Source organism: Aulonocara stuartgranti, assembly GCF_965226115.1.
Source record: "Aulonocara stuartgranti genome assembly, chromosome: 7".
In the NCBI taxonomy this organism is placed as follows: domain Eukaryota; kingdom Metazoa; phylum Chordata; class Actinopteri; order Cichliformes; family Cichlidae; genus Aulonocara; species Aulonocara stuartgranti.
Genome location: NC_138945.1, coordinates 31,187,354 through 31,208,719, shown reverse-complemented (window position 1 = coordinate 31,208,719; position 21,366 = coordinate 31,187,354). Strand labels below are relative to the sequence as shown.

The 21,366-nt window shown below is 36.9% G+C and overlaps 1 protein-coding gene across 2 annotated transcripts in view; it reads right to left on the bottom strand.

Moving 5' to 3' along the window:
* Nucleotides 1-21,366, bottom strand: part of cntfr (ciliary neurotrophic factor receptor) — a 227,353-nt gene that overhangs the window by 82,616 nt on the left and 123,371 nt on the right. For both annotated transcript variants that reach the window (XM_082538883.1, XM_082538884.1), the window contains exon 4: nucleotides 17,009-17,242. In XM_082538883.1, coding sequence (XP_082395009.1) covers nucleotides 17,009-17,242 — 234 coding nt within the window. The remainder of the gene's footprint in view (nucleotides 1-17,008; nucleotides 17,243-21,366) is intronic.

Here is a 21,366-nt window from a genome sequence, read left to right as displayed (position 1 = left end):
ATCTTTTGTTACCAGCACTTTATCATATTGCATTTTAGCAAATTTATTATTAGGACATGTGAGCACAGTATAAAAAGAAATACTCCTCTTAAAACGTGCACTTAGATAAAACATCTTCCAGAGATGTGACATGCATCAAATGGAAAATAAATATACTTGACAAAATTACATCTTCTGTGTGATTTTAAAATGCAAATTAAACTGGAATGAAAATTAAACATTCTTATTTGCTTAAATGTAATGTGTTAGGCTAATTTGTGTAATTTCTGTGATTTATACTCCTCATGAGCATGCTTACTTGTTGTTTCCATCTATCTGAGCATATTAAACCCCAGTCTCCTGTGCATATAAATCAAAAGGAAAACATCTGGAGATTGCTTCTTCTGTACTAAGAAAGTGAACCTATAGTGAGTAAGGCTTTTATGTGACATATGTAATATTAATGTAGAACTGCCAGAAGATGAGCAGGCAATCATATACATCCAAATTACCAGTGCTTGTGCCGGTGGACCAAATTGTGTCTGTTTCTTTTACTTACGTGTCCTTTAGACCGAGGACACAATTACATTTTCATTGAAAGAATACCAACATTTTATTGTTTCAACTCTTCTTTAAATCGTAGTTATTATGACAGCGGATAAAGAATGACCTTTGCCATCAATGAATGTCATCGTCTTTGCCGATAAGTCAATGACAGCTCATGAGGTTCCTGGTATAATCATGGTGAATCCTTATTAACTTTTACATGATGGCTCTTCTCCAGTCAGACTGGCAGACACTTATTTGTTCACATAAATTATAAGAAGACTTTACGTGCAAATATTAACATGTATTGCATTTATGTTAACAAAATGCAACTTGTAAGACATGGCTACGTGTCAGGCTCAATAACTGACATTTAAAGGATACTATAACACTAGTCTCCTGTCAATCACAGTATGCTTATTGATTGGACATGATCTCGTTCGCCTTTTTGGACAAAAACTGCAATCGGTCCAAAACTAAAAGATCTCATATAATCTCTGCTTCAGAATAGTAAGTCAAACATATTTTCAAGTTGTTCTTCCCACTAAAAAACTCTAAAAACATTTTTTCCATTATTCATTCATTTTCCTCATTTGATTCTTTCCTTCAACACATTTGGCATTTGAATCATGCTCCAATAATGAGTTGCATGCCCAGTGCAACAGTGCAGTGTTATCATTAATTCTGTCTTCATTTCCCAAAAGCATTTTCATGCTGTCCACTATCTCTCTTTTCATTGTAAGTCCGTATTATAAAATACCATTGGGAAAATCTGCCTAAAGCAAAAGTGAATCAGGTTAATTATTTCTTAATGAGCTTTAGAAAGATAATACAAGAGGACTGCAGAGCCAAGCTTGAGTTTTTCAATTTATTATTTTAGCTAAAACAAAAAATTGCATTTCATTGTGATTTTGATGATGAGACAGATGAGTGGGGCAGATGCCAAACAAGAGAGAAGGAAAGAAAATGTAAATATGTTTACAGATAAAAGAGGAAGAGGGGACCCTTATAATCATTTATTAATAGCCTCGGGCCAACAAATCCAATTTGTATTTCAAATCTAATACTGAATGTCCATGTCGCAGTTTGCAAATGACCAGAGTGAATTTACACAGAGTAAACAACTGCTGCCATTATGGCGCTGGCTGTCAAAGAAACAACTGAGGCATGGACATGCTGAGTAAGAGCACATTTTCTATCAGCAGCATCCTATTAGTGTGGACATTCAATCCAGTCATTCTTTCTTTCTTTCTTCTAAAAAATAATAATTTACAGCAAAACATTATATTAAATATAGTGTAAAAGTATATTCTGGTCAAAGATTCAAAAATAACTAGCTCAGACTGTCAGTTACATGTCAGACACAGAGGCAAATTGAACAAAACTGACAGAAAGGACTGACAGACAGGCTTGGAGAAAGGAAAGAGGATGAAGAAAGGGAGAAGGAAACGACGTACCGAAAGCAGAGGAGGGTGAAAAAGAAATGAGAAAGCAGACTGAGCGTTGCGATCCAAGCAGACTCACTAGACTGTATACTGCTTTGATGATTTCATCTTTCTCTCTGATTAGCACACAATAAGATTCCCCTCCAGAGATACTGAAAGGAATGTGAAATGATTTCTTTTCTCTTCTGAGTTTTCTCAGCTTGCTGTCTCGCACAGTAACAGTCCAACATGGGCACTTGCAAACACACATCTGCTAGCTGAAACAAGAACACTTCTGCATGCTTCAGAGGTATACACAATGGTTTATTATTGTGTTTTAAAAACATATTGAAAAACATTGTTTATGGATTTGCAATTCATCTCTTAAGCTGTTTATTCAAACAATCTTATAAATCTTTATAAAATAAAATACAATATTCCTTTGAAGAATGTGCAGCTTTATTCAAAGCAGAACAATATCTAAGCCAGGAAGTATTTGATGTTATATTTTTTGTCTCAGTACAGATTTTTTAAAAATTATTATTATGTATACTTGCAAACTTTAGGCCATGCACACATACATGAATCAAGCCTAATAAACTGAAGTGAAGATGAAAACTAGTTTGGGTGAAAAAGCCAATTCCACATGCTTGCTCTTCTTATATATTTTTTAATATATAAAATTGACTATTCGTATTTATAAATGTAGTTGCCAAAAATTGTGTGTAAAATATTTAACATGGTCTCTTAATCATGCTATAATTGTCTTTGGTCACATTTAATAGTAAGGCGATGCTTTGTTGTGACTACTAACTCTTCTTTTCACCTGTAAAGCTCTGTACTTAAATAGTTGTTTGTTTTCTTTCCTTCCTTATTTTTAATCCTTGATTTATTTAATTTATTTAATTAAATTGTAATTGTAATTATTAAATGTTTATTTAATAGCAGAACTGAGATCACAAAATTAAACACAGTTCCTTTTCTCCACTGAGTTTTCTCGATTTTACTTCGATTTTTACTTCTAGTGCAACGGCACTCTTTCCTGTAGATTTCATTGCAATGGCAAATAAATTGAACTATAAACAGTGAGTGTATATGCAATTAAAAAAAACAAACCAAAAAAACCAATGTGTGTGTGTGTTTCAGTTTCAGTGGAATAGAGATGCAGCTACTTTCATAACTTTAACTAGTGACAAAGTCTTTGGGAAAACCCTGACAGTGGCATGCTTGTGCAATTAACTGAATCTGACATGTCATAATACTTCTTGTAAGATATTTACATGATTGTTCACAGAGGGATAGAAGAAGGTCAAGTACTGTTTGATAGCTTTTTGACGTTGTTTCATGTTCTAGAAAACACACTAAGAGCTGAGATGATCCACGGTAAATGAAATCAGTTTTACTGTGAAGGAATAATTTTCACATTCAAAGACGAAGATAAATGAATGTATAAATAATCAAATGTTTTGCATTTCCTGAAGTGCTGAATCAATCGCAGCTACAAAAACTACTTCAAAATGGTTGGGCTGACACTTCCTCAAACTACAAATGATAATTAGGCTTGTGATGATTGTGTGAATGTGTTTGCATCTTCTTCTGTAACAGTATAAAACAAAACCCGCACAAATAACTGAGCTTTCATTGGTCACACACAAGTGCTGCTGATACACACAGCACAGATCCAGCCCACATTCTTGTCCGGCCAAGACCAACATTTCTGTGTTTTTCCACAATAAGAGTGGTTCATTCGACACAGGAGCTATGTTTGTGTGAGAGTCCTTTCATCTGCCCACTGCAACATGTGGTGGTGTATTTGTGTGGCTGAATATCCAGAAGGTGCTTGTTTATCTTAAACAAAAGTAGACTTCCCGTACCCATTTCTGTAAATCTCAGATCTCAGTTTCTTTCATGAAAATTTTCAAGTAGGTGCATTTATTGATATTAGTATTGTAATAGCCACCCCCCAAAAAGTAATTACTTCAACCACACTGTTGCGTTCTGTGAGTATATCTGTCCTTGGGGACTGTCCCATTTAGCCACAGTCCAGGCGCACAGCTTCTTGGTCCCCAGGGATTGGGCCAACAAGCTGGGGTAATTGAAACGTTTCCAAGAAGACAGCAATGCTGAACCAGCTATTATGCTAGAACTTAAATTCTTAGAGAGCACAATATCACTTAGGTATATGAAAAAAATACAGATGATAAGACAGTTCTTGCCTATAATGTTACCATGACCACTATAGCTGACCTATAACAAATTATAGCAACAACTCTTGCTGTAGTTGAACAAAAGCTGAACAAAACACTGGTTTGTTAGTTTGGGGTTATTTATTTATTTTTTTTATTTATTTTTACAAATTTTGTCCCTTTTTAACAATAGACAACAAAGAATAGACAGTTAGGAAAACAAGCAAAGAGAGAAAAAAAGATTTCCAACAAGTAATTGGAGAGTGAAGGACACAATCCCTTGGTATGTGCTTCAACCCTTTGGAGGTGGGGCAACCACATAACAGCACATGTTAATGGGTGAGACCTCTGCTCAGTTCACATTTTAACCATACACAGTGTTAAAATGTGATTCAAAATCAAATTTTGGTAGGTAGAACTGGTCATCTGCTAACTGGAAGGTTGGTTGTTAACTGGCTACTCTAGCCTGCATGCCAAAGTATCTCTTAGACACTGAACAAGTTGGAGTCTTAATGTTAGATAGAAAGCACTTAGATGTAGGAAAAAAGTATTTCTTTTAATGGGTGAATGTTATAGACAACATTATGTATAAAGTGGTTTGAGTGCTCCAGTACAGTCCATTTATCACCTGGCTAATCATATATCATATAGCTGATTTACAGAGGTATTTACAAAAAAGTTGGAATGCCATAAATATATGTATTAAAATAAACAAGCAAACGGCTTAAGTTTATGAATTTTCTGCATTCGTTTTCTTCTTTTTTGCTGGCTAAGTAAAATCAATAGCACATTTGCAATCTTTCTCAAAAATACATTGACTTGAACATACTCACTGACACACCATTAACTGTTTGTTGAAGTCTTAAATTCCTACTGAAGCAGGTGCAGCAGAATACAAGTTAAATGCTAACAGTCTGCCTTTACATCAGCACGACTTTAATAAGTCAGTCAATGTGTGAAACGATCTCCTTGGGAAGAGCAGATTAGTTTGCTGCATCAAACGTAAATGGCCCAAATAGACTAAATGGAGGAGTCACTTTTATCCTGAAGCAGAAAATTATGTTAGGTACTAGTTCATTACACACGCATATAAAGATACATGCAGAAGAGAAGAAAGAAAATACCAGGAGACCATACATAAATGGATTTGTCTACACAAATACATTCTACATGCACCATGAGCACATGTAAAAGACATCTATACAAAGACATGTAAATCAATGTACTCTATCTATCCATCCATCTAGCTAGCTAGCTATCTATATTTCAAAGAGATTTGAGAATGGCTTGCAACATTGCTCAAAATGACTTTTAATATCTGTATTATTAAATTTAATATGATTTTGGTGCACGAATGAGTATCTTTTCTGTGTCCGCCTATGCAGACATCAGTTGAGTTGATTAAGCAGCCCTTCAAGATGGCCCAGGACACATTAGCGTACACACAACCATGGAAATGTGACCCTATGCATCTCAAGCTACATTCAGATATGTTCTGAGCAATTGGGTTTCAATGTGTCCCCAATACATATTGAGGTATAGGAGAGAGTACAAAGGGGGGGGTATACTGCTGAAACCTTCTATCCCCATTTATTTTCTATGCATCCATGTGACATGTGTGACTATTGTTTAAAAACTGAAAGCTTAGGGAAATCTTTGTAACAGTTAACAGTTTCTTTTTCTTTGACCAAAAGTTCTATTTTCAGGTGGATTAGACTGAACTTGTGTGACATGCCTGGCTGAAAGGGTCAGCAGAAGGAGGACAGTGTTACCTTTCAAAACATTTGACATTTGAAAATCTTTGCAGACACAGACACAGGCACACACACACACACACACACACACACACACACACACACACACTCATATACACATACACACAAGAATGGCCATTGAGCATATTTTCATGGATATCTGACCATTCCTCAGTTGCTTGACGTCAGTGGAGCAAACTATTCAACCTCACTGATGGACATTGAGCCAGGGGGAATAGTTTCTGGTCACAGGCACTCCTTCCTACTGATTCTCGCTTTCTCTTTTGCCTTCACACACACACACGCACACATGTACACGCGAGCACACAAACACACGAGATCATAAAAGGGCCAAGACAGCCCAGACTTTTCTATTTTACTGGACAATAGCATGAACAGGGATTTTGCTTCTTAGCAGACACACAAAAACACATTGTGACAGCCAGTGACAAATTATTATGAAGCATGCAAAAAGGCACCCATAGACAGCAGTAGCTACATTCAACACACACACACGCACACACACACGGTCACATAGCAAAGACATTTGTGCTTTATTGCATGTCAACTGTAGGAAAGCAGAGCAAACAGAGAAGACACGATAATAATACATTGCATCACTTGGTTTATTCCACTACCTCTGGATGGGTAATTACAGCGAGAAAGGGAGATTAGAGTTAGGAAAGGCAAACAGAGTGACACAGGGAGAGAGAGAAAGGGAGGGAACACAATGGATTTTGGCTTGCTTCAATTAATCCTTTTTATCAGAAGTTTGATCAAAATCTAACAGAACCAAAAATTAATGGACTGGCTCCTACAAAGATTAGTAATTTAAAAAAAAATCAAGGCTCTGAAGGAGAGACAGAAAGAAAAAGACAAAGGAGGGCAAGATTAAGTTGGGGGAAGAGGAGGACAGGAGTAAAGGGAAGAAATGAGAAAGAGTATGAGAAAGAGTCAGTGAAGGGACAAGTTAACTCTGACTGTGTAGATGGAGGAAGTGATGAAAAATCAAAATTTAATCATAAGAATATATCCATCAATCCATTTCAAGATTGACCAGAGAATGTTGGAGAAGGTGTGAGGCTGGCAAAAGGGGGAGAAAAAAACGTTTAGGGCAGGCATGGCAGCACCAATAGCACACTGCCAATTACCCGATATACTTCATGGTGTTTTTTCATGCAGAGCATGCAAGTGGAACGAAGCTGGAGCATTGGAAATTTAATAGGGCCAAGGAGCAGAATTTTAGGAGACTAGAAGTGATGCTCTATTTGCTATGCTACCAGAAGCAAAACAATGAGTCTCATGTTTGTGAAACGGATGTAGGACTCTTACAACCATGCTCTTGGCTGAGCATTGTTGTTCGTGACAAAACTCACTTGTATACTTGTAACACCAAATTTGCCATTTCTAAAGGCACTGATCTTGTAATTTTAGTTGCATTTCTGTGAAGAATCAACACTAACTTTCTCACATCTCATTTCAATAAAATGCTTTGCTGAGAAACCTGTAAGTATTCAGGTGGATGTCACTTTACATTAAACGCTTTGGCAGACCAAGCAGATCCAAAATGCCAAAGAAGTTCCGATGCAATCACCCAGACGACCAAAATAATACGGTGCTCTGACAACTCAGAGGTATTTTAAGGACATTACTGTGAATGTCCTTAAAATACCTCACTATTTGTAACAAACCCCAGTGCTAATTAACCATACTGACATATCAGGCTTTTTTGAAAGAGTATACAATTTATAACTCTGTTCAGCTTCAAAGTTAATGTTAACTTCGTAGCCTACCAGTGTTTTTAAATGAATATTACCTTTTGAGACTTATAAACATGTCCTGTATTTAAGCCCATCAGGCAGCCAGATTTCTAAATACCAGTCTTCACTTAGGGAGAAAAAATTTATACAGATTCAAATTCAGTAGTACTAAGATATTGTGGGCTGTAGATACACATGTATACTGACTAATGTACTACATACTATACACTTCTTCTGGTCTTAATAGTAAACATTAAGATGGGAAAAAGTGTGAGAAAAGTGTGAGACTTTTAGTAAAAAGTTATACAGACTGAAACGCATGGACAAAGATGAAAAGGAAAAGACAAAGCAATAGGTGAAATGGGACAGACTAGGCGCGGTGTAAGAGGATTAGTGAGAGAAAGAGAAAGACAAGAATGAGATAAAAAAAAAAACAGGATTGGGGCAAAATGTTAAGATATGAGGAAGAAAAAAAATTGCTTCATGGGTGAACCGTGAATGGCCACAACCGTGGAGGTGGGATATTAAAATATTATGCCAATATTATGTCTACAATGATGTGTATTTGTCTACATGTACTCTTTTCTACTCTAACTTCAGAAAACATTATCCTCAGTCTGACACAGACTAAATGTAAGGCATCTCCGAAAACGTTAGAGCACTTATGGAAATATGTGATGTCTTGATGAATCGAGCAGGTATTCGAAGTTTACACATGACCATTCTCGCATGAAAATATCTTAAAAGTTTATTTTGTGACCCAGAAAGAGTAATATTTCAAACTCCGCCACTCTGTGTTCCTCCGCCACTGCCTCGTTTGAGTTTTGGATGAAATGGATTCTGGGATATTGCATTTCGTCATTTCAAGCTGATTGGAGACCAGAACAGCCAATCAGATATCTTTGCATCCAAGTCTGTGATTGGCTGGTTTTGTGGCACAAATATAAAGGCGTACAGAAAGAGTTGAACACGCACGAGCAACACATTGCGAGCGAGCGCAAATACAAAAACTGAGCGAGAGGGGCTGCTATTGAGTGTGTGTGTGTGGATAATAGCAAACACTGAAATACATTTTTTGCACACAGCAATGAATTTTGTTCACTCAAATTTTAGTTTTCTTCGCTCAAAATAAATTTCTCCTCAAAATGCAACACTTGCACCTGCAAACTTTTTTTTACTTGCGCTCAAATTTTTTTTACGTGCCCTCAGAATAGTGGCACAAACATGACGCCGTAGATAACTTGCTGAAGAACTGGAGTTTCTTCTCCCCCCTCCAGGCTGTCAGACACTTGATAGTGACCTGCGCGTGCTTCTCAGCCAATTACAGCGGTACAGACACCCAGCCTTCCGTTTCCATTAAACTCCTTCATTCACATACATTATTCTCTTGCATACATATATTTTCTTCAGACATGTATGCATTCTCTTCTTACATACATATATTATTTGTGAGATTAAATGCATATTGAATGCATGTAAATGAGCGCAACATGTAGGAATGCATAAATGAAAATGCATGTATGTTAGAGTGAAAATTTGTAAATATGTACATTAAAATACATGTATAAGAGAGCACAATATTGCAATGTGTGTTAAATATGTGTAAACATGAGAATAAAAATATCTAAACATAAAAATTTTAATAAAACTATGTGAGAGTGAAAATATATGTGTGTGAAAGAAGAATGTAGTGTGTGTGAGAGTGAAAGAATGCACACACTATTTCATACACATACATGTATTCACTTCCATTTGACTTCTTAAGCCAGGGCCATTTTCCCATTTGTTATGGTTTTCTGCTACAATAAACTGATGGGAATTACTGTTGTCCTGCAAGTAGAGCAAAAAATGGTGCAGGGAGAAATTTGCGATGTAGAGCGGAACAACAGAGGACAAACTGGAGTAAAAAGACAGAAAGAAGACAATGATGGTCACGATTAATATTGTAAGGGAGGTAACTAAGATGTGGATAAATAACTCTTATCTGTATGATTATCTCATTAAGCCTCTCCTAGCGTGTGCTTTTGTTTTTCACTGTTTCCTAAAGGAAAGAGTTGTTTTTACTCCAGGAGTCAGAGATCAGCTACAACACTAATCCTGCAGCAGAAATTATTGGATTTACTCAAAACACTTGGTGGCACTGCAGACTTTGGTCAGATCTCTGTACTAAAACTTTTTCCCATACTTTATAAATAAAATAATGTTGTGAAGACAGGATAACTCTTTTCTTCATAAGTAATTTTTTTTATTCTATTGATAAATATCTAACATTTCACGCAATATAGGAACTTATACTATACAATTGACTACACTACAAAAAAAAATCAAACCAAGCAATCTGATTTACATATGAATCAGATTATGCTATTTCTTTGAACATGTATTTAAACTGACTGCCTTAAAAGTACTAATTTTACTCTGTTTTGACAGACTGTGGCAACTGGTCTTGTAGATTTTTTTTTTAAAAATGACATGAGAGAGCATGCGCTTTTGCTAGACTATTGAATTAAATTCTAAGCTTGTGTGAATCCTCAATAATTCCATTGACTATGATTGACTGGATACTGGGACACGCAAGGAGAGTAATTAAAAAGGAAGAAAAGTAGTTCTTGCAGTGCCCTTACATGTGGGGGCAACTTCCTGGTTAAACAGGAAGTCTCAGAGGAGCTTTATGGGTTCACCCTCCTCTGTAGCGATCTGTCTGCAAGGAGACAAGACAATTCCATTACCCAGCAATGTAGCACAGGTCCCTTGAGTGCGTGTGTGTGTATGTGTGTGTGTGTGTGTGGGGGGGGGGGGGGGGGGGGGGGGGGGGTTACGCACCAAAACAAGCTACCCAGGGAAAGGAATAAGACATCAATTCATGGTGTGTCTGTGTGTGTTTGTGTAGAAATAAGTTGCCTGAGGATGGAGATGCACATGACTCTAACGACAGAAATCACACCTTCTTGTATTAGGAGGTTGAAAACACTCAGTGTGTGGTATGGCATTTCATTGGTCACATTTTGTGCTATACATTATCTTATTTATTCAAAAAGTGTCATCTAAAAGTGTCATGTGAGCTTAATTAAACTCATATTAAATATACTAAAGTTATACTCTTTGGATGGGACAACAACAAGAGCTACAGTAAACAGCTATAAGTAAATATCATTTTAGTTGTTATATCTATTTGCATCTACAAATACAAGTACTGCATCTACTAAAAAAAAAGACACACCAATAGTATGGAATGGTACTGTGTCCTGCTGCCTAATTCAAATGGTGATTTACACACCCCTTATTGAGCAAGGATAGACTGGACTTGGAATTAAGAAGCAGGGAAAGAATGACTGCATATTTTGTTCCATTTCTGGTCTTCCAAGTATGGTTTTTGAGCACTAACCACACTCACACAGCAACATGCACATGGGTTAAACAAATCAACTCGATACTCCAACACTAGTGGTTAAGACTTCGGTTGCAATTTGTAGCATTAAGAAAAAAAAAGCAACTGTTTACATAATGTCATTGCTATGATCTGAGAGCAGCTCAAACTGGATTTGTTTACGAGAATGGGTGCCAAACCTAGATCCCTCTTTTTTTGTGTGATGATTTGTGGTATAAATTCATTACTATACAGACACAATTCTTGCTTGCAAGATGAATGCTTTTCTTCATTGTACATGTTTAAAATGTTGTCATTACAGTAATGGAAGCGGAGGAGTGGTTGCGGGCAGGGGCTGGTTTTGTATCGTCTCAGCTGGCATTCTGAGTGGCATACTGGCTGAGTAGCTGAATTATGGGCTCTAAAAACAGGGAGTCAATAGCAACAATGCTTTTAGACACTCATGCGTGTGTTGCATGTTCTTAAGGTGATAATCATTATCATTTCAAAGTTGTGAGAAAAGTTACCTCTAAATGGAAGGAAAGAAGAAGTGGTCCATCTCAGTTTTCAAACTGGGGTTTCTGACTGTCAGTCTCTTAAATGCCCATCATTCAGAATTTATTCATTGCCACTGTATTTGGTGAAGAGGTGGTTTACATTCGTCGGATGATTTTTTTTCGGTGAACTTTTTCTGGTAATAATAATAATTTTTAAAAAAAACCTCAAAACTTTGATTACATTCGCAAATTATATATGTTTTACACTGTATATTTAACCCTCTGTATCCCATAACAACCTCTTTTTTATGTTTACTCCCAAGTCACCTCAAGTGCTTCTGTTCATCTGTAGCATCTGAGTCTATAAAACTTTGTGAAAGAAGTCTGACATTGATCGACGAGTCTGTGAAGTGTTGAGGATATCCCAAACTTTTTTGTCAGTAAGGTTGGTTGTTTTTACAAGACTTAGCTGTTGTCAATAACACTTTATCTGAAATAAAACTAGCATCATCAGACTCTCACAGTATGACTTTCTAAACACTTGAGTCTAACTTTATCTTAAAACAATTTGTTGTTGTTTTAGCCGACTAGTTGTTAGCTGGGCACAGATGGAAGATTTACATGTGTAATCCTGCTGGCAATAGATAATTTCAATAATATAAGGAATAAATAAGCAGATTTCTGTAAATTCTTTAAGCTTTTTTTTTTTTTGCTAAATATGAGTGTTTACAATATTCACCAGTTTCTCCCTTTTCTTCAAAATTGTCAAGAACATTTTAGTAGAATTCTGTTGGAGTGTGGAGGGTTAAATAAAACCTTTTTTCCTCAGGTACTCATGTTTCCTACAAAATAAGCCTCAGTAATTAACCGTCACACTGTACATTAAGTACTGCAATTGAACAGATGAGTTTATCTAGTTGTTACACCTGAACTAAGTCAATACAAACATTTTTCAAAGAGTTATCATCATGTAGTAGAGCTTTCAGTGAAATTGACTTGTATGCTATCATATGTAAAATGTTTCCCTAAAGAAAAGGTCCTTCCGTACTTTCCTCCATCTCCCTGATAATTTTAACCATGGAACATCCTTTTGCAGAAGATGTAAACTTTAAGTTATTTCTTTGTGATATAACCAAGTTGCACATAGACTATGTATAAAACTTGCATAAAGTGCAGCTGGTTCTCACTAGCAGTATAATGCAGCTGACAGGTGAGTGGCTGGATATATGATGCTATGCTGTTAATGCTGTGTTTGCTGGGAGGCTTAATAACTGGTTGGGTGCAGCTCATCTTGCTATACTATAAATTGTTTAGCTGACAGTCATTGAAAAACAGCAATACATACAAGAATGGACAAAGCCAGAGAAGAGGAGGACAGCAATAACTTCACTGTTGTGACAGCAAAGGATGCACTATCCCACAAGCGCTTCAGTGTTTTATGACCGCTTGCTAATTAAATTATAATGAAATTTTACTGGGTGTACTCTTTCATTTTCTATTGTATTTTTTAAACCATATGTCACTTTTTATTTTACCAGCTTTATGTTACCCCCTTTACCAGTTAACATCACGTCTTATTCTGAAGATACAGTCTAAAGACGTCACTGAGTACTTGGGTGCTGAAGTTTCCTTGTGTGTCTCTCTGTTTATGCATGTGGATGAGGAGATGGACAGTTTTTAAAACAAAGTAACAGAGAGAATGTAAACTAACAGTTATATACAGTGGTGAAATAATACAAATGGGAAAAGAAACAGACATCAAAGCAGCACTATATTTCCACATGAAACTCAACACAAACAAGTGCTGTCTCCTTGTGCTAACATTATGTTGACACAGTCCATAAATTCGGTGTGAAGGTGGACCAAGCGCGCATACACACATAGCATAACACTAGTGTTCCTAATGCAAACCAGTGTAAACACAAAGCCAAGCGATGCTGCCTAACACAAATGAAAAAGCCGGCGTAGATAGATGGATGCTAGAAAGAGTGGGAAAATAAGGACGTCATACAAGGTTGCTTTACACACGCACACATACGTATGAAGAATAACGAAAGGCAAGATAAGAAAGATGAGAGATAATCAAAAAAGTTTGAGAGACAAAGAGTGAAGGAGAAAAACTAAAAAGCATAAACAGATGGCTCTGTGCTATTCTCCTGATAACACTTCTATCTGTGTGAAACATAACAAGCCCCCAGTGTAAGTAATAAACGCTGCATAAAATCAAACTACCATCATGATGGTAATCAGAACAAGTGTAGCCTGTCATGATGTCATTATCACTGTAGCTGCACAACACTTAAAGTTTTGTAGGTGGCAGTTAACATAATGAAAAAAAATGTAGCCAGAAAACAAAGTCGCAGTCATAACAGACAATAAAACACAGACAGAAGAGATTTAGCAATGCGGAGTTACAGTTGCTGCCACCCCAACGTATCTTGAACGTGTCATAAAATCACAGACTGTTATTGAGACAGTTAGATTCAGTGCTAAAAGTAGGTTAGCAAAGTAGGATCTGACCCTTGATGAATGGATAAAATAAAACTCTGTTTGTCTCTCACACACAAAGTGTCATTTTGATAGCAGAAAAGCAGCACCAGTCTTTCACATGTGTTTGTACACAGATACTGTTTCCATCTGTCCGTCTAAGGCTCTCTCTCTCTCTGTTTTATACATACCTAAACATACACACATATCCTGGCCTGTTTGTGAATTGCATCATTCCCCCCGCTGACATAATTTGCCATAACATAAAAGTCATTAAATCAGTATTACTTCAGCATTGTGTAATTCATCACTGCTGATATGATTAACCAAACTGTCATGCGCTCATATAGTCTCATTCATCAAACATTTGCTTGGAAATGTAACATTTAACATCAGCACTGGGATAAAATCTTGATGGGTTGTGTGTTTGGCCTCTATTGGTTCTGTTGACAAGTGGATGGAATCATACTGGCATGGTTTACTGTTTAGCTAAAGGGGACGTGAGCTGACCGCTTTTTCAAAAATATCTTTAACCGTTGAGTGTTTATTTATTTTATTTGTTTGTTTTTTTGGATCGGTTATTTGTATGCATGATTCACGAAAGACATTTTAACATTTCACCTGGCACAAATGAGATAAATGAACCGGTCGACCTGTCTTTCAATTTGCTTTTCTCAAAAATAGAGTTGTGGTGGACTCAATAACACAAGAGTGTCAGAAAGATGAACGCTGTATGGGCTATTCCCCCCCTTGGAGTGATGAATCATGTGCTGTGTATCAAAATTTGCCACCGTTCTGAAGTAGCCTACTGTGACTGATGCCAAGAAGATATTTAATTTCACTCTCTAGCCTTCTTGCAGCTAAAGTGTGATTTCTGTAAAAAATGTAACTTAAAATGTTGTCTATTCCTTTTACTACTAACAGACTGAAAAGGAGGGAAGACAGAGTGATCATTTTCATGTGAACAAACACTGCCCAGCAGAGATAATGTCCCTGCTTTTTATTTTATTTTAACTACAGTAAGTAGATAATAATTCACTGTTGACTGAACATTGTTTTTATTCGATCTGTCATTTAAGATTGACATTCAATCTGTCATGAGGCAGAACTGCAGTGACAGATGAATTCAAAAATAACAGCCAAGCTAATGGATGGAGGATGATAAATATAATAACTGTGAATAAGTTATGTGATATATTATAAATAAGGCAGAACGCTAATCTGCTGGTTAGAGAAATCGCTTGTCATTAAAATCATTATTAACATTTATAAACATTCAAATATTTGGACATCCTGTAAGCTATACCAGTATACCACACAAAAAGCATGTACTAAGATTAACGTTTAACTTAAATAGAGACCAACTAATGAAATTACTTCTGGGGTTCTTCTTTTCATTGTCATATAAACTGTTCAGCTTAGTCAATAAAGCAATTTATAACAAAGGCAATTTCATTCAAGTCATCGTCTTGCCATTTACCACTCCATCCAACACACTTATTATGCAAAGAATAAGTGCATAAAACTTTCACCATGAAAATAATGGATTTAAAATGAGGCCAATGCCAACTCACAAACCCTCATGGCAGTCCATTAAAAGTGACATCATTTACTTTTCGTATGATTATTACGATTATGCACACCATAACAGGAAATAGACCAAATATAATTTTAACAGCTATTCATAAGAACTGGTCAGCTGGCAGCAGATCTACTGTAAAGATTGTTATCACAACAATTCAAGTTTTATATTGGCATTTAAAATTTGAATGAAACAGCCCCTCAAACATTACAGCGTACTATTAAAATTGTCATTTAGCTGAAGTGCTCACTTTGCACGGAACAAAAAGAATCTGGAAATTTGGTAGCCAGCTGTATGTTGACCCTCACAGTCGTTAATACAAAGTCATAACAGTCATAACATCCTGTGACTAGTCAATAGAATGGATTCAGCTTCTTAAGTAATATTCCTCAGTCTTTAGACACAGTTGATTGCAGGGATGGTCGCAGGTTTTATAAGCTCTGACCATCCCGCACTCAAAGCTTATTTCAAAAGGGCCTCTACTGTGATTCCACTAAGACTGGAATGATATCACAAATGATATCACAAGCATCGACTGTGACTATCTTTCAGTCTAAGCTGATCACATATTTAGACCTTTTTTTGTCAAGCTTTGGAAGCAGCTGAAATTGGAATTGTGGTTGGAGGGTTAGGGTTGTTGTTGGTTTGAATGTATGTAGCAGATTTTTTATTTGCACTGATTATCATTATTATTATTAGTAGTAATAGTAGTAATGTAATGCAAAGTCATTTGGTTTTAAATGTGTTAAAGACATAAAATGTACTTGTTTCTTCATTATTTGATGCTCTATATTGAAAGAATGGTATCATACATTTAGTTATAAATTCTTAATGGAACAACAAAACTCTGGCAAATTTCCATGGAGACATAAAATATAAGCATTAATGACAGCTAGTGCTAATAAGGTTAAGCTAATTGACATAATTCAGTTTGTTAAGAGACAGCCCTCAACAACGATAAAAATAGTAACAGACTCACCGTGTGTTAAAGAAGTTTATATTTTAGGATTCATCACAATTCTCATTTATGTGTACATTTTACCATCTTGTTACTTTACTTTCTTGAGTAATTTTACATTACACAGAAAGCTACTTAAACATAGCTGAAGTAAGACTAAGCAGGGCATCTATAGCCATTATTTTTATCACATTTGTATCAGATTACTTTTGAAATTATCAGCAGTGTCATACTTGTTTCTATGTTGTTGGGGTTTTTTTCTTTTTGTTTTTTGTTGACATCCCAATGGCATCAAGAGTAGCTTATTTTATTTTACTACTTTCTTATTTTATTCACCTTTTGTCTTTCCATCTTATGTCTGCAATCACTCACTTTCCCTTCGGGATGATTAAAAATGTGTCATGTCTCATCCTTAACACTTAGAGGGCAAATGCGCCCGTCCTATTGGAAGTAAGCTACTGTACTTACTTCCAATTTGGAGAAAGATGGCTTCATGTTTGTCATCATCTTGCTTCTGAAAACAAGTGTAGAGTCCAGTATGGTTCAGGGACACGTTAGTCAGGATCAGTCTGGGGCCTTCTAGACTGTGCTGGGCCTTCACATATGTCCCATTCATCTTCCATGATACTGATGCATCATTGTCCAGGGAGCCACACTGCATGGTGACATCACTGCCTATTCGTCCATACTGGATCCTATCAGCTGAAAAGAGACAGAGACAATGATTAAGTGCTGGGGATAGCAACAGTTAATAACCACTAAAATATCTGGGCAGTGTAATTACTGCCCTGTGTGCATGTTGGCCCTTGGCAACTGAACACAGACTTCCAATTCAGGATTCAACACACTTCCAATTAATCTATTCTTATTCTTTTGTTATTTTTTCTGTGTGTGTGTTTCTGGACACTAATTCTCTCTCTAAATCGCTTTCATATATGTTTATTTGTGTACACAAAAAATATATTTTATACTTTATGGAACAAAGTTTAAAATTTTGGCAGTAACATGAATCATTTTGCTGCTCATGTCAGAAACCTTAAGGGACAGATTTTCACAACTCAGTTGCATTATGATTTTAAAATGTTCCAGTTAGGTATTAAACACTACCTAGTTAGGTTTGGAAAAAGATGGTTTGGGCAAAAATATAACAGTTGCTATTTCACAGCTCAATTTCCTGTTTGGCAGACTGACACATCCCTGCAGAAAGCTCTTGACAACATTTAAAAAAAAACAAAAAACAAGCACGTCCATGCTCACAGGTGTACACACGGGTGATCACACCCACAAACTACACCCTTTTTGGCTCCTACCTCAAAGCACACTGTGTTCTGTTGATCTTATGTGCTGCACAATAATGTTTAATATTTAGTATTTACTGTCATATTCCCATATATCATTGTGATGTTGTTTATTCTATTACTCTTGTTCTCTTCTGCTTGTTTTCTTTTTTCTTTCTCAACAGGTGATCCAGGTGATCGATAGATGCATTTTCTTTTTCTTTTTTTTCCCCCTGCCCATTCTGTTGGTTTTTGTCTTTTGCCCTTCTCCCCCGTCCCTCTTCTCAGCTGTTTCTCTTTCCCTCTTTCTTTCTCCCCTTCTTTCCTCCAGTCAAGTCAGCAAGTGAAAATAAAATAAACAATAAAAGGCAAATCAAATGGACCATTACGGCAAGGCTGGGATGGTCAACTTGGTAAAGTAAATCCGTTGGGCATCTTTCTTTGCCTTTAGACAACAATTCTGATGGCAAAAGAGCCAAACGGGACAGGAAAGAAACAAACAAAAAAAAAGCGTGTAAAAAAAAAAAAAAAAAAAAAAAGACAACATTTCTGCTACAGACAAACAATACATTGTGATTTATAATTGAAATATATTTCAAAAATGTGGGGACTGACAAATAAAACCCCAAAACAAATCATGTCCATAAACACAAACAACTTTCTCTGACTATTTCTATCAAATTTTGAAAGAGAAAGTCGATTCTGACGTGTCTTTTCGTTGATGCCTTTAGCCTTCTGTTAACTAACAGCAATGCCCAGTCAGGAAAGTAGTTGGGTCTGTGACCTCCAGGGTTAGGGGTTATATGTGAGCCTAATGGGTGTTCTCGCCAAACACTGGGGTTAGTAGCCCTGTTGTGTTGATAAGCCTCATGGGGCATGCCACGACCACAGAGACTGAAGACCTCAGATTAACACTTAACACTGGGGATCAACAGCACAACCAGAAACAACAATAAAATATTGATCTCCATCTCTGTAAAAGCCCTCTTCTATGAACAGGGGGGGGGGGGGGGGGGGGGTTGGGCGTGCTGCCTCTACTGGCTGTAGATCAAATGCTGTCAAGATCCTTGTCTTGGTCTGATGTCTCTTTCCTAGACTTTTTCTTTGTGTGTCTCTCCCCACCCACCTTTGTTTCTCACCACAATGCCTTTTTTTCACTTGAGCTCAATCTACTCAGACATGCTTCTTATCACAGCTGATACAGATGCCAACCCAGTGTTTCATGTATATTTCATGTCCCATAACAGAGCCATCTATATTTAATGGGGACAAGATCCTTGTCCCCATTAACATTAACCCAACGCTGTTTGTTCTCTTCGTCTTCCATTCCGCCGTTCATTACCCCTCACTAACCCTTTCTTTTTGTAATTCTTTGTGATTCATGCCATCTTCATTTTTTTTTCTATTATTATCATTTTTTTCTTCTGCTGTCCGCCCGAGCCATCTCCACGCTCGCCCTCCAAATTTGCCAAATAATGTGTGTGCATATGCATGTCAGTGGCAAGAAATGCCAATCCCTTTGATCTCCTTCTCTGTCAACTTACTTTGAACAAGTTTGTGTGACTTTATTTACATAAAAAGCTATTTGCATCTTAGCATAAACCTTAAAGTTTGACTTTGATGTTAGCTTTGATGATGATGCTGGTGCCCTGCTTCATGTGACAAGGAAGAGAAGAGAAGAGAAGAGACCTTGAATTTTAAGTCAGTGGTCATTCATTGCGCTTTCAAACCAACTAACTGCAGAATATATTGTGTGATTACTGGTAACTTGTAATAGTAATTCTTACTTATCAAAGGCACAGAAGTCATTTCAAAACTGATTTGAACACTGACACTGAGTTGTTAATAGAATAGAAGTGGAAAGTCATGAATGTCATCCAACTGATTTAATCAGAAAGAAGTTTTTATTAGTAGCTGAAAGAAAAATGAAGTCCCTGGTGAGAGCTTACCCCTTACAAAGTTTTTGCACTTAGCATTTCTTGTTTTTGTGAAGGTCAGTACCCGTCTATGTACAGCAATGATTCTTTAACCTCTCCTGTCCCCCTCAATGCCCCATCCAATCCTTTGTATCTTCTCAGGTTACATCACCTTCTCACTGCCTCAGTCCTTTCAAATATCCAGTCACATCTTTCGCCTTTGCTCCCTCTCCATCTCTCTCCATTTCATTTTGTCCTCTCACTTCTCCTTGTCTTTCTTCTGTCCTATCAACACTCTCCTCCTCTCCTCTCACTCTCTGTGTCAGTCTCTATCTTTATCGTTCATCCTCCACCCTTGTCTATGTGTCACTCCCCCCCATCTGCCTGTATCAATGACCTGCTTTGAACTTCAACTTGTCCTGTTAGCTGATGATGATTCACAAACAGTGTCCAGTGTGTACCAGAATTATATTTTCTGGGCTCAGTGCATTCAAGCTGTTGATTCCTGTTGATTCGTCTTAGTTAAACTTATTCAGATAACCCGAAAGATTTTTCTCCTCGTTGCTTTGTGTCGCTATACTTCCCACTCATCAAGAAGTCACAGATTCCGAGACAGAGTTAAAGACGTCCTCAGCTGGTACAGTTATAACTACTGACTATTCTCAGCTGGGGGCTGATAAACACAGAGTGTTCTGCTAAATATTTAAGGATTAAAAATGTTCAATGTGGTATTAAATCAAGTGTGAATTCGTATTACTGAAGTTACATTTAATCCACTTGAACAGTTTGGATAACTTGTGTAGTTTATGGCACCAGAGAATTAACTTTATCAGGATTTTCAGCTTCGTCCTTCAGTCATACAAGCTCCAGTTGCACAGATAAAATGGTCTTATGGAGTCTTAATATACCAAAAATCAACATATGATAATGTCCGTGAGCCCTCCATGCTGTAGTACTACTATCTGCTGTAGGGATGCTTGCTGTTACCTCTGTGTCTGCTTTTGTTTATCCTTCTGAGAGTTATTCTCACTGTGTCTCTCTTATCTTGTCCCCCCTCTGTATATCTCATTGCTCATCTTTTGCTCTCTCCTCTCCATTACTTTCGCTCCCTCTGACCTTGATGCTGCTCACTTACATGCCATATGAATTGTGTTGAAACTTCAGTATTCATTCATGGTATATCAGTGATCAGTAGTCTTCTAACATGCCACTCATGCATAATACACCTTATAGCAACAGTGGAAACACAAGCAGATACTTATGATTACAATCATGTACTCACTCGCGTATACGTAGACTGCCCTGCATAATGTCCTCATGCCTCATGACCATCTAGACAAGCAGGGCTAATAACCATAATGGCATTCAACTCAAGTGCTATTGTTCTCTTGGTAATAGACAGGGCACTTTACGCAGTGGTAGAACACTGGTTTTCTCTGCTAAATGAGAATATGAACCACAAATGTCCTTCACAAAGATTTAGTGTTACTAATTTTACTTATTATTCTTTTCATTTGGTTTGAAGCCAGTTGAGACTGCCTAAGTACAGAGCTTATAACTACCCTGGAGCCTTAAGAAAAGATCATTTATTGACTACCTCCAAAACCTCTCATCTAGCAACCAAAAGTACGCA